The following is a 12445-nucleotide window of genomic DNA, read 5'->3' as shown; positions in this document are numbered from 1 at the left end:
AAACAAACAAGTTAGCATTTACAATACCAAAAATATCAGGTGGCCAGGACTAAACCTGAGGAATTATGCTTACGTTGAAAGATTTTAAATAATAACTAATTTTAAAATGCTGAATGAATGGATACCATCTAATATAATTTTCATGGTTTGGATAATTACACACAGTAAAACACTTCTCCCCAATTTCATATTTATATTTTAATAATTCCAATTTAAAAATAGCATTTGGGCAGGGGATCAGTGGTAGACTGCCTGCCTGGAAAGCCTCATGTCCCAAGGTTTATCCCTGGCACCTCCCCACATACTGAGTGCAATCCTAGCCACACTGCTTTTGCGATTTCCAGATACCATAATACTATTACCAGAATTGTTCAAATAAAAAAACACTCCAATGCCAACTGGCATTGAGGATTTGGAATAGCTTCAACTTTATCCCATAGCTGATAGACATATAAATTGGCACAAGCACTCTAGAATTTTTTGCTGTTGTTGAGCAAATACATAACCACGTGCAATCAGAGACATGTATGAGAATAGTTTGCATCGCCACTCATAATAGCTGGAAATATCTCAAATATTCAGGCAACAATTGTAGACAAAAATATTATTGTAATCCTATTTCAGGCTGGAGAGATAGCACAGCGGGTAGGGAGTTTGCCTTGCATGCAGCCAACACAGCCGACCCAAGTTTGATTCCTCTGCCCCTCTCCGAGAGCCCGGCAAGCTACCTGTGAAGCATTCGATATACCAAACACAGTAACAAGTCCCACAATCTTACTGGGCCCCCTCGAGCAAATATATGAACAACGGGAGGACAGTGACAGTGACAATCCTATTTCAATGCTATACAACACTGAGAATAAATGAACCACAATAAGATGGAAATTAATTTTTCAAGCAAATGTGGAACAAAGGATACTATCTAACTATATTAATATAAAATTCCAAAATAGGCAAAAATTTCTAAGAAATGAGAGTGATTTCTTTGTGTTGTTGTACTTGTTGCTGTCTTTGGTTTGGGGGCTATTTGCATATACTCAAAACTTGCTTCTGGCTCTGTGCTTAGTGATCATGCTTGGTGGTAAAAGATCAATTCTTTTCTTTTTTTAAAAAAATTTTTATTTTTAGAATTAAGGGACCTCAGATTAAATTTAGGTCTTCACATATGAAAGATATGCATTTTATCATTGAGTCACATTCCCAACTCTTCGGTTTCTTTGAAGAGACCAGCCATTTTAATAAACTTGACTGAATTGTCCATATAATTTATGTACATCCTGGGTTAAAATGGCAACCTTAATAAAAACCCCTTCATATTGAATTGGCAGAGAGATACTTACTTTGTTTTCCATTATCTGGTTGTGGTGAGAAGCAAATTTTGCTGCCATTGATGCTTTCACTTTGGTTCTGAAACTGGGAACATTTGAGGAAATGGGGCCAGGAAGTGTTCACAACCCCCAGCACTGATTCACAGCCGTCCTTGGCCGCCTCACAGAAGGATCTGCAGGGCAGGAGTCCAGGACTAGAAGAAAGGAGAGGTGAAGATTAATGACTTTTTTGACAATTTCTTTAAAAAAATGAAATTCAAGGGCTAAAGAGATAGTACAGTGAATAGGGAACTTGTTTTGCATGAGACCAACCCAGGTTTGATCCGCAACACACTGTATAATCCCCAAGTCCTACAGGAGTGAGTGAGACTTAAGTGCAAAGCCAGGAGTTAGCCCTGTGCACTATGCAAAAAAAAATTTTTTTAAATGGACCAAAAAATAAATTCAAAATATGTTGACCACTAGTGTAGAAAAATTATTTACTATACTCAATCAGCAACTTGAACTTTGTACTGTGACAGGATCTGTTCTGTGGACTTCCTATGCATTGACTCATTTTTCACTACAGCCTTAATTGGTTGGAACTATTACAATCACCCTAAGCTCATAAATAAAGAACATGAAGCCCAAGAGAAAGAAGAGACTTGTCTAGAGACAGTGAGGAAAGGGTCAGAGACAGGATTTGAACCCAGGAGGGTTAGTCTAAAGTCCCATTCTATGAAATACTCTTACACGTGAGTGCTATCTGCAGTCATACAACTCAGGGATAGTCATAATTTAAAATGCACTTGCAGAGAGGGCTGAAAAGACAGTACAGAGGTTAATGTGCTTGTCTTAGACTTGGTTGACCACAGTTCACCAGGACCAAATGTGGTTCCCAAGTACCACCAGGAGTGATGCTTGAGCACAGAGCCATGAGTAAGCCCTGAGTACCACTAAGAGCACTAGTCCCTGCCCATTTCCATGAAAGTGAAATGCTTTTGTAGAGGACTTGACAGACAAAGTAGCTGGATCCTCCTTTCTTTATCCAAATGCCTTTAACCAGTAACTAATCCAAATTCTTTCTATGGATCTGGAAAATACAAAGGGATTTTTAAATTCTTTTCCCAGGTGTGAGATAGCTAAAAATAGACTTCAAAACAAGCTGGAGTTGGGGGTTTGATATTTTCCCTTTGTCTATTCAGTACCCCAGTGAGAAGGCACCTCCAAGAGAGCATCACTTGCATTTCAACATTTTCTTCCTTGGCTCTATTAAACCTACGTTCCCCAAGTGAACTGATCTCAATTAGGCTTTTTAAAATGAAAATAACACAAAGTAATTTGTAATCATGCACATATTCTTGAACCTCCTAGAGTTGTTTGCACTATTAGAAGAAGGTTGCTTTCTGCAACAAAGGCACCTCAAGTGTACAGGATTCCAGGAGCCATCTACAGAGAAACCTACCAGACAGGCTCAAACAGGTGGAAAGATCATTTCCTAGCTAACACAGGGCCCAATTCTCCTGACTGATGGAGGAAGTTTTGCTTACTTTTGAGCTCACATACTTTTTAATCACTCCCCAACTTTCTTCAAACTCTTAGACAGCAAGAGAAATGAAGACTCAGAGAGGGGCCCAGCAAAAGGTTTGCATGCTATGGGGCTGAGTCTTTATCTATCTATCTATCTATCTATCTATCTATCTATCTATCTATCTATCTATCCATCCATCCATCTATTTATTTATTTGGCTTTTTGGGTCATACTCGGCAATATACAGGGGTTTATTCCTGGCTCTACATACAGGAATTATTCCTAGCGATGCTTGGGGGACCATATGGGATGCTGGGAATCAAACCTCGGTCAGTCGCGTGCAAGGCAAATGCCCTACCCGCTGTACTATAGCTCCAGCCCCTGGAGCTGAGTCTTTAGCTCAGAAATAAACCTTGACTTGGACCCTGACTACTTTCAATTTTGATGAAAGCACAGGAATCTACAAAGCAAATCCCGCTGCTGTCACCTGGCTGTCCTTTTGGGGCAGGTGGGCTATTCTTGGGCCACTCTATTCATACAAAGACTCAGTTTTTCATTTGGAAAGTGAAGGGTTTGGAGGATCTGATTTTTCATAGGCCTTCTGCGAATTAAACCATTAAACCTTATGTGAATAAAAATTTTCCGTCTTTTATTTTTGACACAGTGCTTCACAGAGGGCCAGAGCAAATCCCACCAGTGGTGAGAAATTTCAAAAGGTAATAGATATTTTTTTTCTGGAGATTTAGTCTGGGAATATAGAAAGACATTAAAATGCCATTAGACTCTCCTTTCTGAAAATAGGGCCTAAGGAAAATGTTGAGAGTGTTTCTGTGTTTCTGAATATATTTCTTAAGAGGTGTAACCCACCGAGAGCCTTAAGCTTTAAATCTCTGGATTGGATCCCGTGCAACAGTGAGAGAGTATTAATAACTAACCTTCCTTTCAAAGAGTGAGCAACATGAGGGACCATTTGTCCCTGCTTTGCATGAAATTCAATTGCGTAGGAGGTTTGTAAGTATTTGCTTTTCATCACATGGAACGGGTGCTGACACAGACCACACTATTTTGGAATAATCCTGTCTATATCCAAGCAACAAACAAACTGGCAACTGAAAACAGTGCTCAGGATAGGAGAAGTCAGATTTGGCTATCAGGATACAATTTTAGAAACAGAGGTTAAGGTTATTTTAAATGGATGTGTGAAGTGCATTTGGTGTTGTGCAAAAGTCCCTGGCATGTTGAACTAAGGTTATAGAGGAAAACTCTCCCATCACCTCTGCAGTGATTTGTTGAACCATTTGATAAAGATATAAATAATACAACTACATAGTGATATTGCAGTTTTCCTATCTTCACTGGGATGTTCTAAAATGACTTATTACTTCCAAAATTATAGTTTTGACCTTATGTAATATTACAATAAATTTACATAGCATTTTAAACTTTTCCAAAAAAACGTTAGATATTTTTATTGTCCCATTTATCCAGAATCCTCCATTCCCTGGTAAATGTATAATCTTCCTTCCCGCCTTAGTTCTTTGGCCAGACTCAGTATGTAGGGACTACTTCTAAGCCCTGTGCTTGGGAGACCAGGAAGTGCTGAGGATCAAACTCACACATGTATTCCAGTCCTTAAAAATCTCAGTGATCCTAATATACAGACTTTCATCTGCAGAAGAAAAATTTCTGACAATATATTTTAACGTAAGATATTAGTTGAAACATTTAAAACAGACAATATGACCTATTGGAGCTTTAATATTTACAAAGCACTTTTCCCCACTTATCTTTTACCTTAAATTACTTTAGAGTTTATGAAAGAAGTTATAAAAATAGAAGGGAATGTTTCCATCAATTTTAGGGTTCCTGAAGGTAAATAACTTACATAACTATGAAAACCAGCAATTAACATTAATTTATCTTTGGCAAAAGTGTAAGCCTGATTCGAATATTCCCAGGATCTCCTTTCAGAAGTACACTTGCATGAGTCAACACTTTTTATCTTTGGCAAAGAAACTAACCTCTTTAATATATTAAAAGGCTCAGCACATTTAAAAGTTTTGTTTAAATAAGAAAATCAAGTCTTTGTGGCAAGCACACTCTCAGGTGGTCCTGAGTGATTTCTGCTGACTGATGTTCATGCCCTGGCCTAATTCATCCCAATACATGTAGGCTGATCTAGTGATTGGCTTCCAACTCTCTCCCTTACTGGCTTTGATGAAGCAAGTTAACAAATAGGGAGGTATTTACGTGTAGTATGGACTTGAAGGAGGCTTCTGGCCAGTCAACTAGGAACTGAGACTATCTATCTGCCCAACAGCCCTTGAGGAATTAAAATTCTTCTAAGAAACTTAAGTGCCCCAAAGTGGATCTTTTCCTAGTGAAATCTTCAAAAAAGAAATTAACTTTTAATAGGAAAAGGAAACTGAATAAACAAAAAAACAAAAAGCACTCTTATTTGTAGCATTTCATACTTGGAAGGTATAAATATTCCCTCTGAGAATAGTTCAAACTACAAAAGTGTTATCCGTGAAGAAGGGTTAGTAGCACACCAATATACAGCTTTTCCAATACCCCAGTACAATAAACAAGCTCACGTGTAATAGAAAAATAGAAAAGTGTAAAATAATAAGGATAAATAATAATAAAATAATAAAGGATAACACTTGTTATCTTTGCTTTTAATAATGTATTTAATCACAATACTGTAAACTAAATTTACAGAATAGCCGTGCTTTAAAAATATGCACACTGGTCCCCTAATACCACTGAAAGTGACCCTCGAACAGAGAGTCTAGAGTGTGGTTCCCAAAACAAAACCACACGTATGAGTGAGACATATAGCCCTGGTATTTACCTTGATCATACTCGTTTGAGTACCTAATCAGATCACTCCCAGATTTCAGATCTTCCAGAAACTGTAGGTAATGAATATGGTTGTTTTAAATGATGACATTTGTGGTCCTCAGGCAGAAATAGGCAACTAATATACTTGTCTTTGATGCACTACTTGGTTAAAGAAATATTACTGAGTTAGATGTAAAATTCACTGACGAGACATATACAAATTTGTCTTTTTCAGGCTGAATAGTTCAATGAACAATGTCATAACATCACAGTCACATACCACATTCAGAGCTGCAGACTGCAGACTGGAATCAGGGAGAGAATGATAGTATTATGGAAATTGCAGATCTTGCAACAATTTACTGTGATTTTCTCCTTTCATGCTGTGAAACTCTGAAACCTCAAAGGAGATCTCCTAGCCAGATACTAATAATTCCAGCTCAGTGCTTCAAAATGTTTTACCTATCATGCCTTTTCTCACAAACATGAGCCACAGAAAACACAGAAACACAAGCCCACAAATGACACAGGAACGTGAATTTATCACCACTGCTGGAAAATACATGAAAACAACAGATGGTTTGTTCTCTTTCTGATGGGCCAACAGCATCAGCTCCCTATGTCAACACATTTTGGTGGCCTCAAGAAACCTAAGAGATATGGCTGAGATGAGGCATTAGAATTCCTTGAGGTTCCAGCTGCACCAGACATGAAGGTAGAATTGGCACAAGAGATTTCCAGTATGCACCACTGTCCTGAAGCAGAAGTTAAATAATAGAAGAAACCAGGGTATTTTGGGGTCACATTGCTCTGAAACCTTAAAAATCGGGACTCTATCTGTCTGTCTGTCTCTGTCTGTCTCTTCCCATCTCTCTTTCTCTCTTTCATGTTTAATAGCCATGGTTCCAGCAGATAAAATGACCTTTAAAACAGAATGTCTGCAGAGCAGTCATTAAAAAGGACATAAAGGTGGGACTGGAGAGATAGTACAGCAGGTAGGGCATTTGGCTCTCATGCGACTGACCCAGGTTTGATCCCTGGTATTCAACATGATTCCCCGAGCACCATGAGTTTGGAACCAGGAGTAACCCCTGAGCAATGCTGGGTGGGGCAAAAAAAAAAAAAAGAAGAGAAAAGAATGGAGGGGAGGGGAGGAGACAAGACGAGATAGGAGGGAAGAGAAGGTTAAAGGAGTCAAGGGAGAAACAATGATTGAAATCTAGAAAGGACAACATGTAAAGGCTGTCTGATGGGTGCTATACTCTCTGTGTAGGGCGAGGGTGCAGCAATGCCTCTAATGAGGCAGAGAAGAAGCAAGGGGCACGTGATCCAGTCTTTCTTTCCTCCCACCTCTCATCTTCTCTGGTGTTTTCCATCAGCTGAGCTTCTGCCTGAAGTTAGAATGTAGACATAATTGAAAACAGCCTTTGGGAAAGGGTGGACTGGAATAGTGTGAAAAGTGGATATGAAGTAATGAGAAATATGCAGCAATGTACTGCCTGCTTTCCACCTAAAGGGAGGGAAATACTAGCCAGGGCATGAAAAGCAGTGTTGAGTAGATGGTTAAACGATTATTAGCTTAAAACCTGGTTAGAATTTTTATACCAGGGAAATCATCAAGTACGATATAGATATTAGTGCTGTTGGTTTCATCCAGCTCACCACTGGATGAAAGTATAAATATAATGTCTCCTGCAGAAGAGAGGCTGTTTTCATCTCCACTAAAAGGAAAATTACTGTCATGTATTTCTTGAACCAGACATTGCCCTATACTTACTGCTTATCTCTTACTACCACAATCATCAGTCTTCTTTCAACATACATTATTTTCTTGGTGGTAATACCACCTACCTAGCCTCAAGTCCAAAATCCCATGTCTCAATTTCACCATCTGTATGCAATTACATATTTACTGCTAAAGTTATTTCCTAACAAGTCCATCAATTCCATATTATCGCTCCTCATAAAAAAAAATGAAATGTCTTTTACTCCAACTTGTTCCACACAGAATAAGTGTTCATCGTCCAAATCCTTAGGTTCAAGTCCTACCTCCTCCCTGAAAGCATCCTTCCCCAACAGTGCTAGACAGAAAGTTCATCTTTTCTGTGTTATCCCCACACTTTGTGAACTGATCATGTTACATAGTACTTTAGCTATTTAATTGTCCCTAGAAGACAGGGACATTTATCTCTACATTTCTCACTTCAGTAGGTGCCTGCTACATAGCAAATGTCAATAAGTATTTCCCAAAGAAATAAAGCAACTGTTATCTACCCTAACATCCTTGTTGAATAAGCTCTCTCAGAGCTGAAAGAGTCTCAAAGCTAAATATTCCTGGCGAGACTCTCCACCCATCTCTGATTCCTGTCCCTAATGCACACACCCCTGCCAACAGTATTTACTACCGGGACAGATTCCATCATGTTCTCATTCCCCACTTCCAACTTACAACAGTTACCTGGATGTAGGATATCCCACCTACCCTGAATTCGCATCTCTTCATGTATCATGAGTAATGATGATAGCATATGATCTTCCAAAGAGAGGATCCCTGGATATCATGCTGCATAAAATTGCACTATTTGTCATCACACCACTTCTCTCCATTTTACATTCACTGATGCTATCTTAACATATTTTTAATTTCTTCCTCTAATAAAAAGAAAATATTCCATGAGAACAAGGATTCTCAAATGTTTTGTTGGCTGCCATTTGCCTTGTCAGTGCAATCAGCTCTCCTATATGTTTGCTGGGAAAATAAATGAGTCACATGCAGAGCATGATCCAGTGACTTGCCTGGCATAAAGCTGTGAGTAACTAATTTGGAGTGGAAATAGCACTACCTTCCAGCTTGTACATCTTGAAAGTACAAGAGTTCATGTCGTCCCTGTTGACGTGATTCCCTTGCCTTCAGGTCAGCAAATTCTCCATGTGCTGTTCAATCTTGAAATAATTCCCATATAAGAGGGAAAAAACATCAGCAAGTCTTCTACAGATATAAACCCTATATGGGATATCATCTGTTATCGAAGAGATAGTACAGCAAATAAGGCACTTCCCTTGAATGCAACCAACCTAGCTTTAATCCCTGGCATCCAATATGGTCTCCCAAGCACTGCCAGGAGTGATCCCTGAGTGCAAAAAGCCAGGATAACTACAGAGACAGGATAACTGTGGCCAAGATAAAAGTATGTCTAGAACTTTTATTTACCCACCAGAATATTAGCTAAAGCAAAAGCCACTCAAAATGAGCATAAAGCTAAAGGGAGAAAACTATACAACAGAATTTCCATTCTGCACAATCAAAATTTGAGAAACAAAACTCACAGAATTTAGTATGAGACATAGAATGATGTTGGAATCTGGGGGAGGACCTTAACATCTGGAGTCAGAAGTTCTAGTTTCTACCAGGAACTGTTTGTTTAACTCTGAGCAAGGGTGCCAAGCCACCCAAGACACACAGGTGTTCTGAGTTAATACTGAAACCCCTCCCCATGTTGAAATACTCTCAGTATTTATTTAAAATACATTTAGGAGAGAAGCTGAGAGCTACAATGAAGATCAAGAGGGCACAGGGTGGCAAGAACACAATATAAAAATGGCACTTGGCAAAGCAGAAGCCTGCTGTTTACTTAGCCCAACCTTTCTGAAGGCAGTTAGGGTGAACATCTGTTGTTACTGGATAATTTCCATGGGGTGTCAACACCCCCATAAAAACCCCTCAACTGGTTTCTATCCTTCTCCCCAAAGCAAATATAAAAGAATCCTGAGAAAAGTTATCGCAAATTTCATTTTCTTCATCTTTTTCATAAATATTTAGGACTCCTTTAATCAATGCCATGGGCTCCTATAACTAGATCTGCCCATTAAACCAATGGGAAACTAATTTGTAATGGGACGCTGGATCCCTGCCTCTGTGCCATTAGTCAGTTCTCATAAGTGTGTGTAAGTAACTCCAGTAATAGCAAATTCACCATTTATCAATTCCATACATATATATTTAACTTTATGATTCATCAATTCTTACATAATGTTTAAGCTTAGATGAGTTCTTTATTAAGTAAAGTTCTTACATAAAGTTTGAACCTAGTTAAGTTGGAATCGACTTTTCTGTCACTTTCGATTATCAGCACTATCTATGCTCAATGGAAACACTCAGGAAAAAAAAAAAGAGCGTTCCCGTGTTCATGACATAGCTAAAAGTATTAGTGAGTACTATGGTTACACACTCAGACTTGGCTGCTGTAGGTGCCTCAACAATTCTTCACATGAACAGATTTCAATTCATCCTTATCCTTATCCTCTAGATATCATATCAGTGTTTTGATCTCATTCTTTACATATAAACACTAATTATAAAACTTTCAATGAAAGTTGACTGAAATTTTTTAAAGAAATCATTAGGTCTCCAGCCTAACCTTGAAAACAATCTACAGTTTCCTCATCTATTTGATACAGAATTTTAAAACACTGTGGAAAAGTAAGTTAATATATTTTATCTGGCTAGTCTTCCCACTGATGTTCATTTGGAAGGAAGCGAAATCAGCTCTGAGTCCAATTCATTTTCAATTCATTTCAAATCAATTCATTTTCAATTCATTTTCAAATCAGCTCTGAGTCCAATTCATTTTCAAATTGATTCCTTTAGGACTAAGGAATATGATTCAAGTGGTGGTACATATGCCTTGAATGTTGAAAGGCCTGATGTTTGATCCCAGGAACTGCAAAGCCTCATAGCTAACTCCTCAAGAGAGTATAATTCATTAATATACATTAGATTAATTAATATACACTTTATTGTGTATGAATTTTCAGGAGCCTATCAACTAATTAATATTAAGGAACTCTAGTCACCATCTTTTGCCTACATATTTGGTTGCTTACATGTTTACTTGTCTATGTATTTAATACTTTTTCGGGATTATTTTCTCAGTCATTCCAACAAATTTAGCACCTATTATGGATTGGTCACTGATCTAAACACAATGATACATAATGTGTATATACAATGATACACAAAATTAGCAAGTTCTTGTCAGAATGGAGCTTATAAGATAAGACAAACAACACATAGATAAGCCAAAAAGTCTTGTGAAGAAATAGTCAGAGTAGTCAGAGAGAGTTTCTCTGTGAAGATATTGTCTGTGAAGATGTTTTTGGGGAAGAAAACTCAGTGTGAGGGAAGGTAATCCATTCAGGAAGAAGAGGGACCAGCATGTGTTGGGAAGTGTTTGGCATCTTTGAGAAACAGGAAGGTTAGTAGGATAAAAGCAGTGTTGATGACTATAGATACAAGGAATTCCTTCAAAAGTCATGACAAGGACTAAGTATTAATGGAAGAAAGACATAAGGGAAAGGCATCATCTAATTGGTGTTTTTAAATGATCACTTTGGCAGATAAATAGAAAATAGATTACAAGATAGGATGAAAAAAAAGTTTATACTATCCAAGAAACCAACATACTATCTTGAAATAACTTATTTTATTAAGAATAGTATTTTCTACTTATGGTGAAGTTCTTAAGTGCCAGATAGCATAAAACATGTATGAGCACATTATATAATTCACTTGTTTCCCTCAAACAAGTACTGTGAAATAGTTATTATAACTCTCATGAAAGAGCAGAGAAAACTGAAGTTCAGCCAGAATAACTAAGGAGTTCACGGTCTTGCAACTGACAATTGGCAGAGCTATGGTTAGAGTCAGTTTTCATCTGCTTCCAGACTTGTCAGCACTTTCTCAGAAGTTATGAGATAAAATTGCCTAATGTACATACTTATATGGGGGTAAGTATAGTGCTTATGAAGATGTTTATTTTAGGAAACTCATTTGATCTTTACCATGATCCTACACAGCTTAGTGCACTACAGAAAACAGACTAATAGTTCCTGACTTTGAGATAACAATTCTCTTTCTAATAATATCCAGATTAAATTTTCAAATTTTATTTCCACCAGTGTTAAGAATTTCTTCAAAGGACTAATTTTATAAAGAATTTTTATTTAATGTCCATAGATATTAAGATTTTGTGCAAGGGATCTAGCATCAAATCAACACTCCAGAGAAAAAATAGAACAAACATCAAATTACTCTTGTGAAGTCTGATTTCATGAGCAGAATTCCTCTGCTCTGTACTGGATGAAATAGTGATCATCAGTAGATTTCTGGGTGTGTTTGAGAGGCAAAACCAAGGCCAGATCTTCCGGACCATATTAATACCTTATCCACTTTTAAAGAGATAGGCCTATTATTTAAACAAAGTGGAAATGAGTGATAGTTACATGTCAAAAGCATGTGGGAGTAATATTTGTGTCCTCTTATAGTAGATGCATGTTGAAAGTAGACTATGGACCATACATGATGGCTGCTTGTTACCTGTATTGCAAACCATAACACTCAAAATGACAGAGAGAGTAAGAGGGAATGTGCCTGCCACAGAGGCAGAAGGAGGGAAGGGTGGGGGTGGGGGAAGGGATACCGGGAACATTATGGTTGGAAAATGGGCACTGCTGCAGGGATGGGTACTTTAACATTGTTTGACTGAAACGCCATCATGAAAGTCTGTAAGTCTGTAAATATATCTCATGATGATTCATTAAAATTTTTTTAAAAATTTAAAAAAAAAGAAAAGAATAATGGACTAAAATAAATAAATAAATAAGAAGTCTTTAGCATATCTTAAAAAGTAATTTTATGCTTATTAATAAAATGTTTTAGTATTTTTCACAGGGAGATTTCATAGTTATTTTGAACTTTATT

General features: G+C 37.6%; 1 protein-coding gene across 3 annotated transcripts in view; it reads right to left on the bottom strand.

Moving 5' to 3' along the window:
- Positions 1 to 12445, bottom strand: part of CORIN (corin, serine peptidase) — a 238116-nt gene that overhangs the window by 152184 nt on the left and 73487 nt on the right. For all 3 annotated transcript variants that reach the window (XM_056111214.1, XM_056111215.1, XM_056111216.1), the window contains exon 5: positions 1341 to 1522. In XM_056111214.1, coding sequence (XP_055967189.1) covers positions 1341 to 1522 — 182 coding nt within the window. The remainder of the gene's footprint in view (positions 1 to 1340; positions 1523 to 12445) is intronic.

The sequence above is a fragment of the Sorex fumeus genome, unplaced genomic scaffold (assembly GCF_029834395.1).
Source record: "Sorex fumeus unplaced genomic scaffold, SorFum_2.1 ptg000013l, whole genome shotgun sequence".
NCBI lineage: Eukaryota > Metazoa > Chordata > Mammalia > Eulipotyphla > Soricidae > Sorex > Sorex fumeus.
The sequence above is the reverse complement of the archived record's forward strand: the minus strand, read 5'-3'. Positions and strand labels throughout refer to the sequence as shown.